At 38.9% G+C, this 19,630-nt stretch overlaps 1 protein-coding gene across 1 annotated transcript; it reads left to right on the forward strand.

Annotated features, from left to right (window-relative positions):
• Positions 1-4,720: 4,720 nt before the first annotated feature.
• LOC306961088 (scavenger receptor cysteine-rich type 1 protein M160-like) lies at positions 4,721-16,868 on the forward strand (the record flags this gene model as incomplete). The annotated part of the gene is made up of 8 exons (XM_079553699.1): positions 4,721-4,910; positions 6,261-6,557; positions 6,758-7,042; positions 8,781-9,068; positions 12,063-12,377; positions 13,005-13,298; positions 13,742-14,059; positions 16,534-16,868. The coding sequence occupies 8 exons, from the start codon at positions 4,721-4,723 to the stop codon at positions 16,866-16,868; spliced, it is 2,322 nt and encodes a 773-aa protein (XP_079409825.1).
• Positions 16,869-19,630: the final 2,762 nt, after the last annotated feature.

The raw sequence follows: 19,630 nt of genomic DNA on the forward strand, positions 1-19,630 counted from the left end.
TACCAAATTCAGTAGAATATTATTGGGCTTTGCATCAATCTTTAATTACTTGTACTTTGTGTTACGATGGAACAATGTGTATTAGTAGTTTTGTGGTAAGGCATAAAATTATGTTACAACAACTAAAATAACTTATTAAACCCCATTTTAAATTTTTTTTAACCTCGATGTGAGTTCAAATGCTAATACTGTGGAGCAGTGATATGCACACATTTGTGCAATTGTTGCTCGGGCAACAGCCCTAAAAAAATCAGAATAATATATTAAATAAAAGTAAAAATAACTCATTTTAACTTCTTTGCTTGGATTCCACGCCCCTCATGTCCACGAGAAGATGAGCAGGTGCAGACGACAAACTATAAGGGAGAGGAGAGCGATTCATTTGCATCTATTATCAAATCCTCATTAATAAAGGAATAGGCCACCGTTTTTACATACTGAGATATGTTCTTATCTTAGCTTTGACAAGTTCTTTAGGACCTGTCTGGTCTTCACCCGTGCCTTCAATCACGTAAACACAGCACAGACGGCGTTAGCATTTAGCCTCTCCCCCTCTCCTCTATAGCTCCAAAACTGGTCAAGATAGAAGCTACCAAGCTCTTCCACGTTTTCCCTATTTAAATATGGTTACGTGAAGTGTTACACTACAAAGTATAATTACACAAAATTAAACAATGTGGATTTTCTAAGCCGATAAAAGGGGGAACTATATTGTAAGGCGTAATAATACCAGGAGTAGTTTGGCATCCGCACAGTAAAGTGAAGATTACTGTGCAGTAAAGTGAAGATTACTGCGCTGATTTCGAACTACTCCTGGTATTATTACGCCTTACATTATAGTTCCCCCTTTTATCCGCTTAGAAAATCCACATTGTTTAATTTTGTGTATTATACTTTGTAGTGTAACACTTCATGTAACCATATTTAAATAGGGAAAACGTGGAAGAGCTTGGTAGCTTCTATCTTGACCTGTTTTGGAGCTATAGAGGAGAGGGGGAGAGGCTAAATGCTAACGCCGTCTGCGCTGTGTTTACGTGATTGAAGGCACGGGGGAAGATCAGACAGGTCCTATAGAACTTGTCAAAGCTATGGTAAGAACATATCTCAGTATGTAAAAACGGTGGCCTATTCCTTTAATAGCCAATACAAAGCAAAACTGTAACCTATTATTAATTGATATTTGAAAAAGGGCTAAAAATGAATAAACGTAGACGTGTCACATGTTTCGGTTGGGAATCGACGATGTGGAAGGCGGCATTTTAGTCGCTGCGTTATGAACAAGTGCCCTTCACACCAACTGAGCAATAGCCGTGACAAACACCTGTCACTGCTGTGGGGTCCCCAGTCAATCTCTCTCTCTTTGGTAGTTGTGACCTGAAAACTGGCCTTAAATCAATGAGACCTTTTCCATACAAATATATTCCTTTCTCCCTTTTCAGTCCTAGTTTGAATCTTGTTTTATGTTTTGCTGTTCACCAAAAGTGGGAGAATTACTGAGACCTCTGATTGTTTACACGTGTCAACATGAACTTTGTATCTGCTGATGACAGTAGGCTGCTGTGGTCCGTCTAGTAAACAAAATACTGCTAATTCTGCTAAATTCAGGTCAGAAAAATCAAAGGACTAGATTTCCTTTGGGGATGTTGTTATGCTGCTTCATTCTGCGGACAAAAGCTGCACCGAGCTCTTTTAGTGGTGAGTAACAAGTCTCTCAAATTAATTCTCATATTATTGACTTTGTGGGATTCCAAAAATCATTAAGTAGACTAGTGATGTGTAAACTAATATGAGTCAGCCGGGCACAATTCATTGTGGCCCCCGCGTGAACTTCTGGAATAAGGTGAATAGGGATTAAAGAAAGACCCATGTATGATCTTATATTTAAACCCCATGAAACAATAAGTGATGCTGAAGACAATATCTACTGTTAGTTTTCTTGTAGCCCCCCAGGTGTATTTGAGAGAATAAAGAAACTTCAAAAAGACACAAAAAGATAAATTTTTCGTTATTCATTTTCATTTTATTATGTCTCTAGGTGCCACAGACATTTATATATTAAGATAAAGTTAATTGTTTAAAATGTAAATGTATATATATATTTGTCTATGTAAGATCTTTTTTTCATCCAGGTAACTAAATGCTTCAAAATTAAATATTGATATTGATTTGAAATGTTTCAACAGTCATCCAACTTCAGTCATCATCATATATATTCACTGTTGTCTATTGCTGTAGCCAAGTCTTCCACTAGAGCCATGATTGCAGTTTTGTTCACTTAACAAAATTGTCTTGCCAAATTTTAAAATCTTGGGGAATTGCGGCAGAAGCGAGAAAGGTTTATAGTTGTCAAATATATGTTTATTTCAATTTTTATGAATTGGAACTACTTTTGCAGTTTTCATTTCTCTTGGGAAGGTGCCTGTGAGAAAGGACTGATTGCAAATGAATGTAAATGTTTTTTCCACAAAATTAATCATTTCTTTTACTATCATTATATCAGTGTTAAAACCATCAGTTGACCTTTTATTCTCAATTTCATTTTCCTCAATCTGTTTTATGAAAAGTGATTTTGTGTTGAACTGTTACAACTGAATCTGTGTGTGTCTTTAGGTTCTAAAATGTTGTTATAGCTAAATGCAGGTCCAACATTAGTGAAGAAAATATTTAGTGCATTTGCAATTTCCTTCTCATTTTATATGATTTGATTGTGTTTTTTGTATCTAGTTCTAATCTTGGGACCACATGCACAGTCAAGAGGTTAGGCAATAGGTGAGTACATATGGACTCCAGCAAATGTATACCAGATTAGAGAGTCAACAGGACCTTTGTAATCAAACTTTGCAAACGCTGAGGCTTTGGAGACCAGTTCTGAACAGCACACTTGCAACACTGTCTTTCTTTACAGATCGAATCGTTGTTTTGGAGAAATTATGTTGCATACTTTTGCTGACAAATGAGGTTCAGTGCCAGTGAGGTTCAAGTTAATCTACGTCCAGAAACCCTGAAGTAACGACGCCAACGGGTAAGTGACATTACTGACAATGTAACTAAAACAATGGGGACAAGCTACAAATGAACTGAAGCAGCTTATTGAACAGTTTTGCAGGAAACTGTTCGGCCGCATTTTGTAATAACTGTTCAAAATGTAATACAATTTTAAATTCATCATGTAATTAAACCGCATTTTGTAATAAACTCGATCAACTCATTTTGTAATAAAACTGATCACTGCACACAATCAAACAGTTAGTAATGCATTGATGCATTGTTGAATACGTTTATATATATATATATTTTTTTTTTTTTAGGTAATGACTTTGCTTTGTGCTTTAGTATATTCTAAATTCAAACATTTGTGAGAAAAAACACTGTGTCTCTAATTATAAAGCATAAACACTTTTATGAACTTGAAGGCTCGTTTTCTCACATTTCTGTGAAAGTGACCCTGAAAAGTGTCACGGTGCAAACTTGTCTTGAAGAATTTTGATGCTATAAATCATCATTTTAAATTTGTGGCTTTCATTGTTTGTGATTATATGTATGGGTCCTTTAAGGTTAGGGACAGGTCAGAATAGTCAAGTCTAGGAAAACTGTTTGGGAATGTTTGATGTTGCATATAATTGAGTTTAAACTTATTCATCACAATTTAGCTCCTTATAAATGTGTAACAACTGACAAGGAAAGCTTTGTGAATGTTCTAGAAATGAATAAATTAGTATTTACAAACACTTGAGACACTGATAGTGCACAGTCGTCATAAAGTGTTAGCACACTTTCCCCCGCTGCGGCACGGTAGCGGTATGTGGAGTGCATGTTCTCCCTGTGTCTGCGTAGGTTTCCTCCGGGTACTCCGGTTTCACCTACTACTAAAAACATGTACAATAGGCCATGATGGATGAGAGTGTGTTTGAGAGTGAAACTGGAACAGCGAATGCATAATAGCCTCAGGTCACAATCCGGTGTGCTGTGTGTATTAACATGCACTGTCCCTATAAAATAAACCATTAAATATAATAAATATTGCATTATATAATTGGTTAATGTAAAATTTTGAAATAATTACAAAATGCAGTTTTATTACACAAAGAAATGAAAGTTGTTTAACATTTCATAATCCCTTTATTGTCATTGTACAATGCACAATAAATAATCATATAACAAATTCATCATTCATCCACTTATCATAGTGTGGCCCAGGTTGCAAATCCACATTCACCCTCATCTTTGCCCTTTGCTTTTCCTTAAGTTGTGCGTGTTTTTCTTCTTGAGCAGAGCTCAATGGAGCGACATCTGTTGTTAATCTGGAGTTTGTTGTTGATGTCCAGAGCAAACGCGACGGAGCCACAGACAACTTCATCAAGCGGTGGGTGTTTTGTAGCACTCCAATCTTTTGTGGTTTAGCCAACAGCCTTAACATTCTGAAATTGTATTACCCAGGGTTTTAATACTCAATACTTGTAGCTAGTACTTTTGCATCTGATTGAATGTATCATGTGGTCTTCTGAATAGATGGTCTGTGTTATTCCGAAATATCCTTCATCACCAAAATGTAAGTCGTCTACTTCTGTTTTTAGGTAGTGTTGATGCCCGTCTTGTAAATGGAGACCGCCTCTGCTCAGGACATTTGGAGATGAAGCACCAGGGGCAGTGGAGGACCCTGAAGTTAAGTCGCTACATTCGGTCTTCTGGAGCAGGTTTTGCTAAGATCGCGTGTCAACAGATGGGCTGTGGGTCTTTGGTCTCCTTTAAACTCCACGCCAACACAACGGTGCCAAAACCTGCCTGGGAGGTGAACTTCCACTGCCGTGGTACTGAGCAAACCATCCGAGAGTGCAAACTAGAAGCGTCATCGCGCAAGAAGGTGGAGGACGTTGAGTCAACAGTGACAAGCACATTTGTGGAGTGTTCAGGTTGGTCCCCTTTTTGTCCTGAATACCCCTAAAGTATTTTCTCTCCCAGTTACCCCTTGACTCGAGTGTTTGGTGATATATATATATTTTTTCATAATTTTCACACATGGATTGGCCATCACAGAGTCCAGATCTTCACCCCATTGAGAGTCTTTGGGATGTGCTGGAGAAGGCTTTGCACAGAGGTCACTCTCTGCCATCATTAAAACAAGATATTGTTAAAAAATGAATGTGTACCGTGATCAAAGCTAAAGCCGGTTAAGGCGTTAAGGCAAGTTTATTTGTAGAGCACAATTCTTACACAAGGCAATTCAAAGTGATTCCCAGTTTCATAAAATAACAATCAATACAGCATCAACATAAAAATTGCTGTTAAAATACTTTGTTATCATATGCACGAGTAAAAACTTTGTCAGTTGAGGCCTGTCTCACATCCTCATGAAGATATATTAAACAAAATATTGGTGCGTGCAACTTTTGTTTTGTTTTGTCAGGCAGTTTTATACTTATCTTAACCCCTTAAAGCAGGGGTGCCCAAACTTTTTGTCTCCGAGGGCCAAAATTAAAAAGTGCCTGTGAGTCGCAGACCAAACACGGCGATGTCATGCATGAAAAACACATAACTGCAAATTATAAAGTTACTTTTTTCATTTCCTTTTTTTTAGATAGCCTACATCTGCATTTGATTGTATCTATACAAATAACATGCTATATTAAAACACATGGTAACTATGGCAAAAGCCTAATTTTAGTAAAACAAAATCAACAATTGTAGCAATTTAATGCAAAAAAACAACAACACCTGCATCTACAGCACCTACAGTAACTTTACCTCATTCCTCATTCGTTAACTCAAAGAAAAGGCCACATTAGATTATTTTGAAAGTGTCAGTTCAGCATCAATTCTTTTATAACTCAATTTAACATGTACTGTTGTTGATGTCAACAGCCTTTGCAATAAAAGTTGGAAAACTGTGAAAGTTGTTGCCACAACGCTCTGTTATAGATAAATACACCACAACAGTGTTTCCTTAACTTTGCGAAAGGAGGGAAACAGCGCCCCCAATTTGACCCTGGTGGTCAAAAGGTGTACTGCATCCATATTTACCATTGAGAATGAATGGAAGAGTTTTAACTACACTCAGCGCAAAAGTAGGTCACTCTGGCGGGCCAACAGAATTGTTTCGCGGGCCAAATTTGGGCCGCGGGCCCCACTTTGGGCACCCCTGCCTTACAGCTTGTTTACCCTTTATTAATCAGGTGGTGCTTGGAGTAAAAAGAATGACTGCCCTATGCTAATGTGCAAAACATAAACCAGATTTTGATTTGTATGATTTGGTCTTTTTTCAGAATCTCTGAAATTGCCATCCTTGAGCCCTTGCTCAGGGACAGTTATGGTAAAATCTGGCCAAAATTGGGTCCATGTTTGCAAATCAGAGGGAGACAAAAATAAAGAACTGATGGTGAAAATGATGTGCGCGGAGCTCGGCTGTGGACGCTTTAATGACGCTGTACGCAGAGGAAGCTTGGTTGAAACGGCCGTCGAGTCCAGGATTATCCAGTGTCATGGCAACGAGACGCAGATTGACCAGTGTCCCTCTTCAGCTCACAGTGGCTGCAAAAGTGTCCACAACTTCGTCTGTGAAGGTAAAGTTTATTCAAGTTTTGTTGTAATCGTCAGTGGCAAGGGTTCACAAACTTCAATTGACAATTGTAACTTTTCTTCGGTGGCATCATGCAAACATGGAACATAGATTAACAATAATAAAGCATCAGCTCATTTAGCACAATATTGTCCTTTTAATTGACACGTGTTCATGCATATTTTGTGATATTTTTATTCCTAGTTCCGTGCAGTGTGCGGCTGGTTGGAGAGAGCCGCTGCAGGGGAGTTCTTGAGGGAAACAATAACATGGAGTGGAGGCCGTTAGTTTTCCCTTGGTATCATAAAAGAGAAAACCAGTTAATGGACCTGTGCAAAGACGCGGGCTGCGGGACTATAATTTCATTCAAACACATGTATCTCAACGAAGAGCAGCCGATTTGGAGGATGGATTCAGAAGAGAGGATCTCCAAGTGTAGAGAATGGAGAGACCGTGACGCACAGAGTATAGTGAATATGATCTGCACAGGTAAAAGCCACACCGGGGAAACAAGGGTGGACCATTGTGTGTGTGATTGAGGGAAATCACCATTTTCCCCTGGTCTATGAAGGCTTAGTTCTCATAATCTCAAATGAATTGGGCTTCAAAAGTGCATTCCCTAAAGTGGTAACTCCCCCGCATGGTCACACTGTCCAGACCTTTATTATATTGTTAGTTATCTATTCATTTCAGTTCATGTGTGACTATTAGATCATTAGTGTCTAGAAGTCTTTTATATAACATTATTTTTCTTGTTTTTGACTCATATTTTAACCCAAAGATGTTTCTTTTATTTGAACATCTGGATTACAGTGACAGAACAGAAGTGACAGAACTTTACGTTACAAAAAACAAATTGCAAGACCTTTTTTTTAGTCATATATATCTTAAGTTGTTTATCACTTGTAATCTTTAGATAACCATAAAGAATAGGCGGATTTGTTATTTTCAAGATTTTCAACCATCTTAACCCCCACCTACACAAGCATATTTTCTCCCGTTATTATCAAAGGTGTCCAGGCTTTACCGGAATCTAAAAGCTTCTAAAAATCTAAAAGAGCAAAAAAAAAAAACGTGACAAAAAAGTGATGACAGGGCGGGAACAACGAATGGAAGCACGATGAAAAATCTTAGATCAGTTTTGTTGGTCTTAGCTTTCAAATGAGGCATTACACTGGCCTGCAGACTGTAAGACGTTTTTAGATTTCGGTAAAGCCGAAATGGAGAAAATGGGCTCGATTAGGGATGGGCGATATGGACCAAAAGTCACATCCCGATATATTTTGGTTGAATATCGATATACGATATATATCCCAATATTTTTTCCACAGAGTGAGAGCTGTGAAATGAAATGTTCAGTCAAATTCAAAGCCAAATACGAGTAGTTTTATTGAAAACTCACTATAAAATGTAGCATATACTGTATAATAAAGCTCTGTAAGGTGCACATATAAATAAAAAAAGTATCTTAAATAAAAATAGCCTTGAAAATAAAATAGGCAGTGTTTATATATAAAGAGATAACAAAATAAAGTGCTCATTTTAAGATAAACTTTTTGAAATTACCTGTTTCTTTTTGGTAACTTAATTTGAATTTGAAATATCCAGATATACACGATATGGTCTTATTCCATGTCTCATTTAACAATATATCGATACATCTCAAATATCGATATATCGCCCAGCCCTAGGCTTGATTAAAGCGGGGGTTAAGAGGTTGAAGGAGCTATACCTGATTTTACTTATAGAAATAGAATGAAATTTATTTTACCCTCCTTTAGTATATTAATAACTCATACATTTGTGGCGAAAACACTGTGCATGAGATTATATTTGTATCAATTTTATAAACTTTCAGGCTACTTTTCTAGCATTTTTGTGAACGTGACCCTGCAAGTTGTGAAATGTGCCGATAAACTTGGATGCTACAAATATATATGGCTTCCCCTTTCATTGTTTGCAATAAAAAAAAAAAATCAGGTACAGGCCCTTAAAGTATCTACAAACAAGGAACAAAGTATTTACAAACACAAGTTAGTTATGAACTTGTAACGAATGGGCTTATGATAAACCAAAGCTTTACAGATATGCCCGTTCATAAAAGTTTACAAATGACTTACAATTTGAAACATATATTAGTCACTTCTTGCTTAACATTTATTAATTGTCAGCCCATTGTGTGTCCATGATTAGTTTTGTGTATTTCTAACATGTTTCTTTGATACAGAGGATGTGAGGTTGGCGCATGGTCCTACCAGATGCTCTGGCCAAGTGGAGGTGAAGCATGAAGGCACCTGGCACCGTTTGTGCCGCGAAAACTTCACTCTTCGAAACGCTTTTGTCGGCTGCAGAGACTTGGGCTGTGGTTTTCCCCATGAAGCCCCATCAGTCACCAGATCCTACAAAGTACTCGACACTCTGAGCCTGAACTGTAGCGGTCATGAAGAGCACCTTGCAGACTGTCCAGCAGAGGGCGCCGATGTTAGATGCAACAATGCTGCTCTCAATTGTAAAAGTGAGTATAGTTTTTATTTGTAAAATGACTGATCTATTCTCACTTGTTGCAAATGATCCAGCGTTTCATCAATTTGGGCCCCATTTCCGCATGATCTCTAAAGTACAGCTACAGCAAGCGCCCGACAACGACTAGAGGTCTTATTGTGACAAATGTACGTGGCATAAAAGTCTTCTGCTCTTAAAAACTTTTAAAGAATCAGACTCCCTACTTATCCAAATCAGTCAACATATCAAATTGGACACTTAAAGGCCCTTATGCATTTTTATATTATTGAAACCAAATTCATATTTTCCTCCTTCAGGATACATGCGTTTCCAATGACATCATGCATACTTCTGGCGGCCGGTTTGAATACAGAAGTAGAATTATGCAGTACTACAACACGTATCAATATCTCTACTCAGGATGAAAATGAAAGACAACTAATTGACAGTGGCGTTTTATGTATGTTGTGGCGCATTTTAAACGTTGGAAGAACGCGTGCTGGCTATGTGCAGGTGATTAAGTTTGGGTAATTTGATTAACACACAGCACACGCACGGTCAAAACCATTGGCCTCCATTACACCACACCTGGTGCTGGATTGGCGCACCCTTTAACCTTTTTGGGGTTAGAGCCTCCCAGAGCGCCCTCTACCTGAATTGGCTCCACCAATGTACTTGTGGCAACTGAGGGGTTAACAGACTACAATTTAATGATAGTCTTAAAACAGTATAGATTTTCCAACAACGCCACCCCAGACTTCCTGGGGAAAAGAGAGTACTACAGCTTAGAGGCTCGCAAGTAAGTGTATTGAAGCAAAGGCACTGGTTCCATTTAGTTTACAGACTTTATTTTGCATTAATAGAAAACATTCAATTTCATTTCAGTTGTGTTCAATGTATTTACAATCTCGTAATAAAATACCCTTTGTTTAAAAGGAGCTCACATTTTTCAAATAAAAAGAGATTCAGGCATTTAAAACCTCCTGCCTACCTGGCAAACAGAACCCAGGGCATAGGCAGTGGACGCACTTTAGCGGTCTGGAGTGCGGTGCCAACCTCCAGGCACACCAGAGACCTCCGCAGGACGTGTCCACTTTACCAGTGCGTAATGCGCGAACAAGCGCACAACGGAGCAGAACAAATCAAAAACAAAACACAGAAAAGAAACAGCAAAGAAACAGCGGAGGCAACGTGCCAGTGCCACTGCAGACCACTGAGGACACCTACAAAAAATGAATTTGGATTACTAAACTAAACCTAAGTGGAAACAGGAGCTACAAAAACAACTAAAGGAAAAACATACCGCTGAGGATGCGTGGATGCGCACGGACCACGGCTGGTGGACGTGGAGAGCAGCGTGCCAAGCCGTCGGCTGGGCCTCCAGCGTGGCTATGACCAAAGCGCTGGTTAGTAGTGACTTAAGACTGTTTGAAGTCCGCATGGACGAGTGAACGGGCAGAGGTGATAGTTACCTGCACGAAGGCGTCACGCTGCGCGCACAGAAACGGTGCCAAGCGATAGAGCGCAGCTCACGGCCAACAGCGGCACTACAGCTACAGCAGGATTTACTAAAGATCTGCTTCACTCCTCAGACTACATAAGCTCATCAAAGAGGAAACAGAAAACCTTTCTCTGTGATTTTTTACAGTGTGTCATGTCAACAGAGTCTCAGTCTGAGTCGGTGTTTAAGCTGTTCAAGACGTTAGCATGCTAGTGGTTAGCAACTGTCATCAATCAACTGTCAATGGCTTCAACACGATAAACACATGTGTGGCTCACATCAATGAACACTGAGGAAATACTACAGTAACAGCTCAGCTCTGACCTCTGTCACATGTTGTATCCAAGGTTTGGAGTGTGGTTCAGGGCTGGTCAGAGGTCAGAGCTGAGCTGTTGAAGCTAAATGCTAACTGGTAGCATGCTAGCATCTTAAACACTGACTCACTGGTTTCTTCACATAAACATGAGTCTCTGGGGCCGTGTTTTTACTGTTTTCTTCTTGAGCAATGATTACGAGTATCTTAAAAGGTCACTGTCAATCAGTTGTCTTTCTTTTATATCCTGAGTAAAGATTGTTACATGTTGTACTACTGCATAATTTTACTCTATTCAAAATGGCCACCATAACAACAAAAGTTACATGCATGTATGCGTAAACTCATACATTTGCAGAAAAAGTAGTTATTTATAAGGCATTTATATCCATTTTATTGAACTTGCAGGTTTGTTTGTTAGAACATTTCTGTAACAGAGACCCTGAAAAGTGACCCTGCAAGTGAGGAAAAGTGCTTATAAAGTCATCTGAGACTCCAAACAAGTTTCATTATCCTTGTGTGGAATGACAAATAAAGCATTCTATTCTATTCTATTCTATTCTATTCTATTCTATTCTATCCCTAGGAAGAAGTTAAGAAGGTGTTAGGAATTAGATTGGAGACAACTAACAATGTAACTTACAGTATTCGCTCCCTCCTTCATTGTTTGTAAACAAAACAAAAATCCGGTACAGGGCCTTTAAATGTATATGCACAGATCACACAATCTGCACCTTGTCATGTTAAAATGTCTCCAACAAAGATAAGATAAGATAGCCTTTATTGATTAATGAAGTGAGAAATTCACTTGTTACATTCAGCTGTCAGAAACACTCAGGGTGTGCAGAATAGACACAGTTAAAAAGTAAATGGAGGTATCTTATATACAATGACTACCAAAAGCTTAAAGGGGGCAAAAAGCATAAATAGTAAAAAATAAAATATTTATTCAGTGAAACATTACACATTGTGGCTTTGGCTATACTATCTACTGACTAACAAAAACATCTTCTATGAGCACCAGTCCAATTATTTTGTTGTAAAGATGTCCAAAAGTGGTGACAATATTTCAAAATGTGTGCTTCATATCGACGCTTTTCCATTTGGAGTTTTCCTTCAAAAACTGTCCCCCCAGCCTGACGTTGCCTCTGCGCTACACGGTCTGAAATTGTTTCTTTTTCTTCTTTCTGCAGTGGCTCCTGCTGCGCCTGAAATGAGCATGTTTTCGAGGCTGGCGCGGGTTGAACCAACAGTGATAGCTGCATATGTTGGCCATCGCGTCCTCTTCACCTGCAGCATTGACTCTCCCTCTCGAGTCAAGTCCTTTTTCCTGAAGTTTCCTGCTCCTGGGAATGAGCTGAGGAACCAGTCTGCTTTGGACAATGCTGCTCAGTTTGTGATAGAAGTCACTGAACTGAACCAGAAAGGGAATTATTTCTGCAGCTACGTCTTCGAGTTTCTCCCTGATGTCTTTTCTGAACGAGCAATGCTTCATCTTGATCTCAAAGGTAAAAAAAAAAAAAGATGTGAGGTTACCATACAGTGGACTGAATACATTTTCAGACCCTATTAATTAATTATCATTTTAGTTATAGTGAAATTACAAGTTTTCAGACCTTTTGGCAATTACGGAGGTCTGAAAACTAATTGAACATCTCTACCAATCACCAGGTGTAGTGAAAATCAGGCAAGAGGTTGAATTTGATCTCAAATTAGTTAATAGTGAAGAGAAACAGATCATTATTTTATTTCCATCATTAGCAAAGTGCATTCATTTTACTGTACTTTTACCACTAAAGGGTAGAGTATTCATCATTATGATCAAGATGTGGCCATTGAACCAAAGCGCGCTGTGTGCACACTGTCATTGTGCCCCTGGGCAAGACACTTGCCTCAGTGTCTATGTACACTGGTGATGAGTGTGAAAGGCTGAGAGGTGCTTTTAGATTCTAGTGGAAGTGTGCATTGCTGATTTTCATGCTGTTAGATACAGATGCTGTGCAGACATGTGTTTCTTACTCCTGGGTTTAAATTTACTGCCACTACACTTTTAATATTCAGAATTTACAAATTCACTTGTTAAAAGGGTTGAAATTGCTCTGGCAAAACGAACATGTGTGTCTGGTTCATTTCAGAGGCCTCATATGTGCGTCTGGAGGGAGGAGAGAGCCGCTGCCTGGGCAGCCTGGAGCTGAAGCATGAGGAGGAGTGGAGGGCCGTGAACCAGCAGCTCTGGGGGCTGAAGGAGGCAGCTGTGATCTGTAGACAACTGGGCTGTGGTTCTGTGATCAGCACGGACACACAGAACAGAGAGCTGCAGACTGTGTGGAGGTTCTTCTCTGACTGTGATGGCTCTGAGAGGGCTCTGCTGGACTGTGGCAGCGTCAGGGAGTGGCTGTCCTCCACCACTGTGCGTGTGCTCTGCTCAGGTAATGACACATAAGTTAATCTTCTGATCAGGTCACAGGATCAAATCCCAATGGAGATATACATTCATTTGCTTTACAGCAGTGGTTCTCAACTGGTGGATCGGGACCCAAGAGTAGGTTATGAGCCTTTCCCTGGTTTCCCCTACCACTGAAAACATGTATAATAGGCCCCGATGAATGAGAGTGTGTTTGCGAATGTGCATGAGGGACGACGGATGGAAATAAGCCCGTGGCTACAATCCGGTGTGGCGTGTATCAAAACAAAAGTATGCATTGTCAGTTAAGGCTGCACTTCATGAAATAAAAGATACATTGATTATACTGTATATTAATCAGCTCTAGTGGTAATTAAACCTTCTGATTGATTCCCCACATGGCTTCATTGATTAAGCTAAATGTCCTAAAATCACTGCTACCTTTACATTTACCTCATGTTTTCACAGACCTTGTGGCTCCACCGAACATCATCATTGTGGCCAACAGACGTTACCCTGAAAACACGAAGTATGTCGTTGTCCACGAAGGCCACAGTTTCTTCGTGAACTGTTCAGTGGAGCCTCGATTTCCTGGCGGCCGCTTTTCTCTCGTTTTCTCCGGCTCCAAAAAACTCACCCTGAGCAAAGAGGCGAACTACTCGGCCATTTTCGAACTCAAAAAAGTTGACAAAGGTGACAGTGGGAACTACACCTGCTTCTACTACAACACGGTTTCTCAACGTGACTTCACTTTTGAGAGCATGACAGTCACCGTTACAGTAAAAGGTAATTGTAGCGGCCTCTTACTTTTACTATGTCTTAACACTTTAAGTGCTGTTGTGCAACACAATGGAAAAAACTACCAAAAGTGTGTGTTGTTCTTTTAATGACACACCCTTCAGTCTCTAACAGTCTACAACTAATGATTGCTTATCGTATTTTGTGATGTTTCTAAACTGCTGACAATACTGACTGCAGGTGGAAATTAGCACAAGTGCTATAACCTGGTACAATGCATCTCTCCCTTTGAGGTTAATGTATATTGTACACTGTCCCTGTTCAAATAAATAAATAAACTAAACTAAAACTAAACTACTAACTGCTCATCTATCCTGCCTTATTCACTCCTTTTGACTGTCACAGAAGAGCAACAGGAATTACTACACTTACTGCACAAAATACAGCGACATCTGAAAGATTAAAAATAGTCATATTACGATATTGTTTTGCCTGCGAATGATTAGCAACTGTGTTTGAAACATTCAGTGTGTATTTGGTATTGTAATTTCAAACTGTTAGAGATATTGATCCATCTCTGTGCATTTTGTGTGTGTTTGTCATCCCCTGGCACGGTGCTGCTGACTGTCCTGCGTTGCCATGGAGATCAGCTGTGATAGGTCAGTTTTCTAAAACCGATTATGATCATTATTTTCAGGAGTTTATAAAATATCTCTCCGAACAGAAACAGCAAACATAAAGCCCTGTAACTTTTAGTAAAGGTAACTTTATATGTTAAATTATTTTTGCTAAATACAAGAACATATCTGGTATTCCAAACCTCCCTTGTACCCTTGAAACTTACTTTTCTTTTTTCTCAATTTTTTTTTACCTTGCCTTTATTGCTCTCCATAGGAAAGTTGATATAGATATAGATATATTAACATAATTTAACCATTTCTGTGGTATTTTCAAAGGAAAAGAGAAAAGAAAGACATGGCAATATGTTCATTTTCACACTATCGCCTCCTTCCCATATAAAAAAAGGCAAATTTGACCACCTTTCAAAATCTTATTTTAATGTTGTGAACAGCTTTGGCAATAATGTTTATAGTGATACCCAAGTATTTGATCCCAATGGCTTCCATATAATTTATGTGTTTTTTTTTAATATTTTTATATTAGAATAGATTCAGAGGGACTGCCTCACTTTTAGACCAGTTAATATTGTACCCAGAGAGGTTTGCAACATCACTAATGAGTTAAGTAGGTGAGGGATTAATTCAAATAGATGAGGGATTGAAACCTTAATATAAAGCACTTTTATGAACTTGCAGGCTAATGGTTTTTAACATTGCTGTGACAGAAAGTATTCCTTAGCTGCATTCCATAGTATTCCTTAGAGAATTGGGAGACATAAACTCATCCCTGTGGAGAACTGTAAAATGCGTTAGGAAAGCTATACGTTTTTATCACTCATTACCAAACGTTATATGCTCATTCTCACTTTGTTTGTAAATCAGGTATAGATATACAGACAGCATCTCTGGAATCATGGTCATGTTTGAAAACAGTTAAGGGGGAAAACAATTTGGAGAAAAATCAAAACTTTCATTAATTATTCAGAAACTACTTTAACAAATGCTATGAATATAGTTTTCTACTAAATAAAGATGAGAGGAGCAAACTGATTCAACAGCCCATAAATACACAAATAACGGAGAATGCTAACATGATGCTTCAAGTTTGAATCGTGCTAATGCTAACGCTAGCAAGCACTAGCTACGACTGCCGTTTTTTCACTTCTACTGAACAATCTGCTGCGGTCAAACATCCATATGGACCCGATTTAGACTTGACTTGATTTGTATGTGATAAATAAGTTTGTATTTCACCAAATGGCTAAAAAAGAGTGGAAAATTGTGTTTCAAAGAAGATTCTATTTTCCCCCTCGGCGAAGCCACACCCCTTCTTTAACCTTCTATCCCCCGCCTTAGCCAAGATCATTTTCTTCAGTTCAGCTTTATCCAAATCTAAAAGCCTCTCAACTGGAGCTTACGCTTTATAGGCCACTGTCATTTGAAAGCTAAGACCTACAAAACTGATTTTTCCTTGTGTTGTTGTTGCTTTTTCATAATGTTCATAAGGTGTTTTTGGTGCTGATTTGTCGCGTTTTTGTGGCTTTTTTGTCAACTGTTTTTTGTTTATTTTTCATCACTTTTTTGTTGCCTGTTTTGCTGCATTTTCGTTGAATTTTTCTGTGCTTTTTGCAGCGTTTTCATCCTCATTTACGTCTCGCTTTGTCACTGTTTTGACGCTTTTCTAAAGAAGCTTTTAGATTTGGTTAGTCAAACTGGAGATGCAATTTAATTCATAAAAACCTATAGAAAAATAAAAAGGTTGTCTGTAAGAGCAGTATAGATAATTTGAGGCTGTACTTAATGTCAGATTTACTGAGTAAGACGTATTTAAAAGTATTTTTTGTGAAATTTTGCTACCTACTGTTGTTTGCAAATGAATTGATTGTCTTTGCTTCTTGCCAGAGTCTGGTGTTATGATACTGGACGACGGACTACAGCGAGACGACGGCAGCAAAGCCTGCTCCGGGACACTGCTCATGACAAACGGGGCGTCCCAATCGAAGATGGTCACGGCAGAGACCTCAGGCTGGGACATGAGACACGCCTCTATCGTGTGCAAACAACTGAGCTGTGGCGATGCCGTTTCTACCTCTAAGATCGAGCTCACAACCTTCAAGTCCATGTGGCGTTTCTTCTCAGACTGTGACGGGTCCGAGGCGGCGCTGCTCGACTGTGGACACATCGATGAGTGGTTTTCTTCCACGGCCATTCAGGTGGTCTGTGCCGGACGCAGCTGAAGGACATGCACATATACATTTTCAATAAACTTTAAGGTCAATTACCGGTATTTTTGTTTGGTCACACTTTATTTTACATTTATTTTTGGATTTTTTTTGATACATTGTACCTACCAAATTCAATACAATATTAATTTGCTTTGTTGCAATCTGTTGTGATGGTAGCTATGAGTTGCAATGGAACAATGTGCATTAGTAGCTTTGAGGTACATAATGTAATAAGGCATGAAATAATGTTAACAACTAAAATAAGAGTTCTTAAACCCCATTTTGGTAAATGGTCTCAACTTATATAATGCTTTTCCACCTACATTAGGCACTCAAAGCACTTTACAGCAAGGAAACCACTCACCCATTCACACTCTTATTCAGTGTACACAGACACTAGAGGCAAGGACTGTGAAGTGTCTTGCCCAAGGAGCACTTTCAGGAGGCGGGATTCAAACCCCATACCTTCCGATCATGAGACGACCCGCTCTGCCAACTGCGCCACTGCACAAATGTTTTTACCCTTGATATGAGTTCAAATGCTAATACTAATATGCTAATATCAAAAATCGCAATTAAAAAATAAATAATTGATTTTAACTTTGTCGTTGTTGTTGTAGATGAGCAGGTGCAGACGACAAACTGAAGACAACATGTGCGTGGGAGGAGGAGAGGCGAGCGATTCATTTGGATCTATTATCAAATCAAATAAAAAAAGGTCTAAAAATGAATAAACGTAGACATGTCACATCCTCCAGTCCGGAATCAAAATCCTACCGATGGACGATGTGGAAGGTATGCTATGCTCAGCTGTATAAAACGCCTGTGCCCGAGACCTGAAAAGTTTGGTAACCCCAGACCCTTTAGTCAATGAAACCTTTTCCATACAAATAAAGTCATGTCTTCCTTTTCAGTCCTAGTTTGAATCTTATTTTATGTTTTGCCGTTCACCAAAAGTGGGAGAATTACTGAGAGCTCTGATTGTTTACACGTGTCAACATGAACTTTGTATCTGCTGATGACAGTAGGTTTCTGTGGTCCGTCTAGTAAACAAAATGCTGCTAATTCTGCTAAATTCAGGTCAGAAAAATCAAAGGACTAGATTTCCTTTGGCGATGTTATTATGCTGCTTCATTCTGCGGACCAAAGCTGCACCGAGCTCTTTTAGTGGTGAGTAACAAGTCTCTCAAATTAATTCAAATAAAGTCCTTCCTAATTCTCATATTATTTGTTTTGTGGGATTCCAACAATCCTTAAGTAGATTAGTGATTTATTATTCTGCATTAAGAATCTTTGATTAAAGAAATATAGAAATGGGATCGAGTTGGAGGAGAAAGGATAAGATAAACATGAAGTACTGTCCAGTAAAGCAAGAATATTAGTTTTACTTTGTTAATATCCACATTTATATTATCATATTATTTTATTTATTTAGATTGATTAATCCAGTCACTCCTTTGATTACCTTTTCCCTAAAGCAATCTAATTACTATTTACTTTTAAAAGATGAAACCAGGCTGTTCAACTCTGCTCGTCTTAGTTTTTAGCAGTTAAGAACGTCTTGTTTCCACAAAACACAACAATAGACCACAAATTTCTTCTCGACACAATGTCTGTGTTTCCTGCCAGACTTTGGAGTCTCCAGTTGTTTTTTTCATATTTCTGACATTTTCTGGGTAATAAGTAGGGCCAGGACTTTGTTCTATTAATTACAATTAACTAATTACATAAGGTTTAATGTGATTAAATTAATCACACTTTACTTTAGCGCCACAGACGCTTTTCCAGCAACATGGCACTTAGGGACAAAGCCAAAAACAATTTCACTGTCAAACTTGTTCATACAAAATAAATCAAACTGCCATTGACTTTGAAGTAGTTGCAGTGATCCCACAGGCTTCACATCTCACAACTTAGAATAAGTTAAAATGTAGGAAAACACAAAGAAGCATCTATAATATGCCTCTGAAAAATAAATGCAACCCCATTTTCATCGAGTCCCACCACGAGGTATAAGATGTTTTCAGCTGTCAAAATATTACAGGAAGTTATTAATAATTACTTGATTACTCATTACATTACACTGCATACATGGCTGTACATGATACGTTCAGATTAATCAATATCAATCATGTGTACTGTAGTAGAGGAGTCAAAAATACTACTCAAATGATATTCTCTCCCCCCAATTGATGTAAAGATAAACATAGAGTACACTAAACCTTCCTGTCCCTTTAGGGGGGCCACCAGCGCCCCCCGTCTCTCCATCTTCTTCCCGGGGACTATGCTGTGTATAATTGCCAGTGTTTTAAGGTCATCTGTTTGTGGTTGAGTTTATCATAGCACCTCATTGATTGGAAGTGATCAATGCTTTTGGGTTTTATGGGTTCCTTGGTCTCAAAAGTTTGACAACCCCCGAGTATAAGGTCCATCATTATGTCAATTGGACCCAACACAGATGCAAAGGCAGCGATGGAGAGGTCTTATTTACATGATCGTTCTGTTTGCCTTTCTTTTGTTGTTGACAAAGTTGAGCTAATATTGCTTCATCTTCTGTTGTTGCAGACATCCTTCCCCAGCCCACAGTCAGTCTTGTTGCCGCAAACCAATTTCGACAAGAGGATCCCGTGGTCGTCTACAGCTCACACAGTTTCTATATAAACTGCTCCGTGCTGCCCCAGTTTCCCGGAGGTCATTTTAGCCTGGTCTTACCCGAAGTCAAACACTCGCTCACCCTGAACCAAACTGCTGCGAATCACTCAGCCGTTTTCGCC

Source organism: Gobius niger (genome assembly GCF_951799975.1).
Source record: "Gobius niger genome assembly, chromosome: 3".
In the NCBI taxonomy this organism is placed as follows: Eukaryota; Metazoa; Chordata; class Actinopteri; order Gobiiformes; family Gobiidae; genus Gobius; species Gobius niger.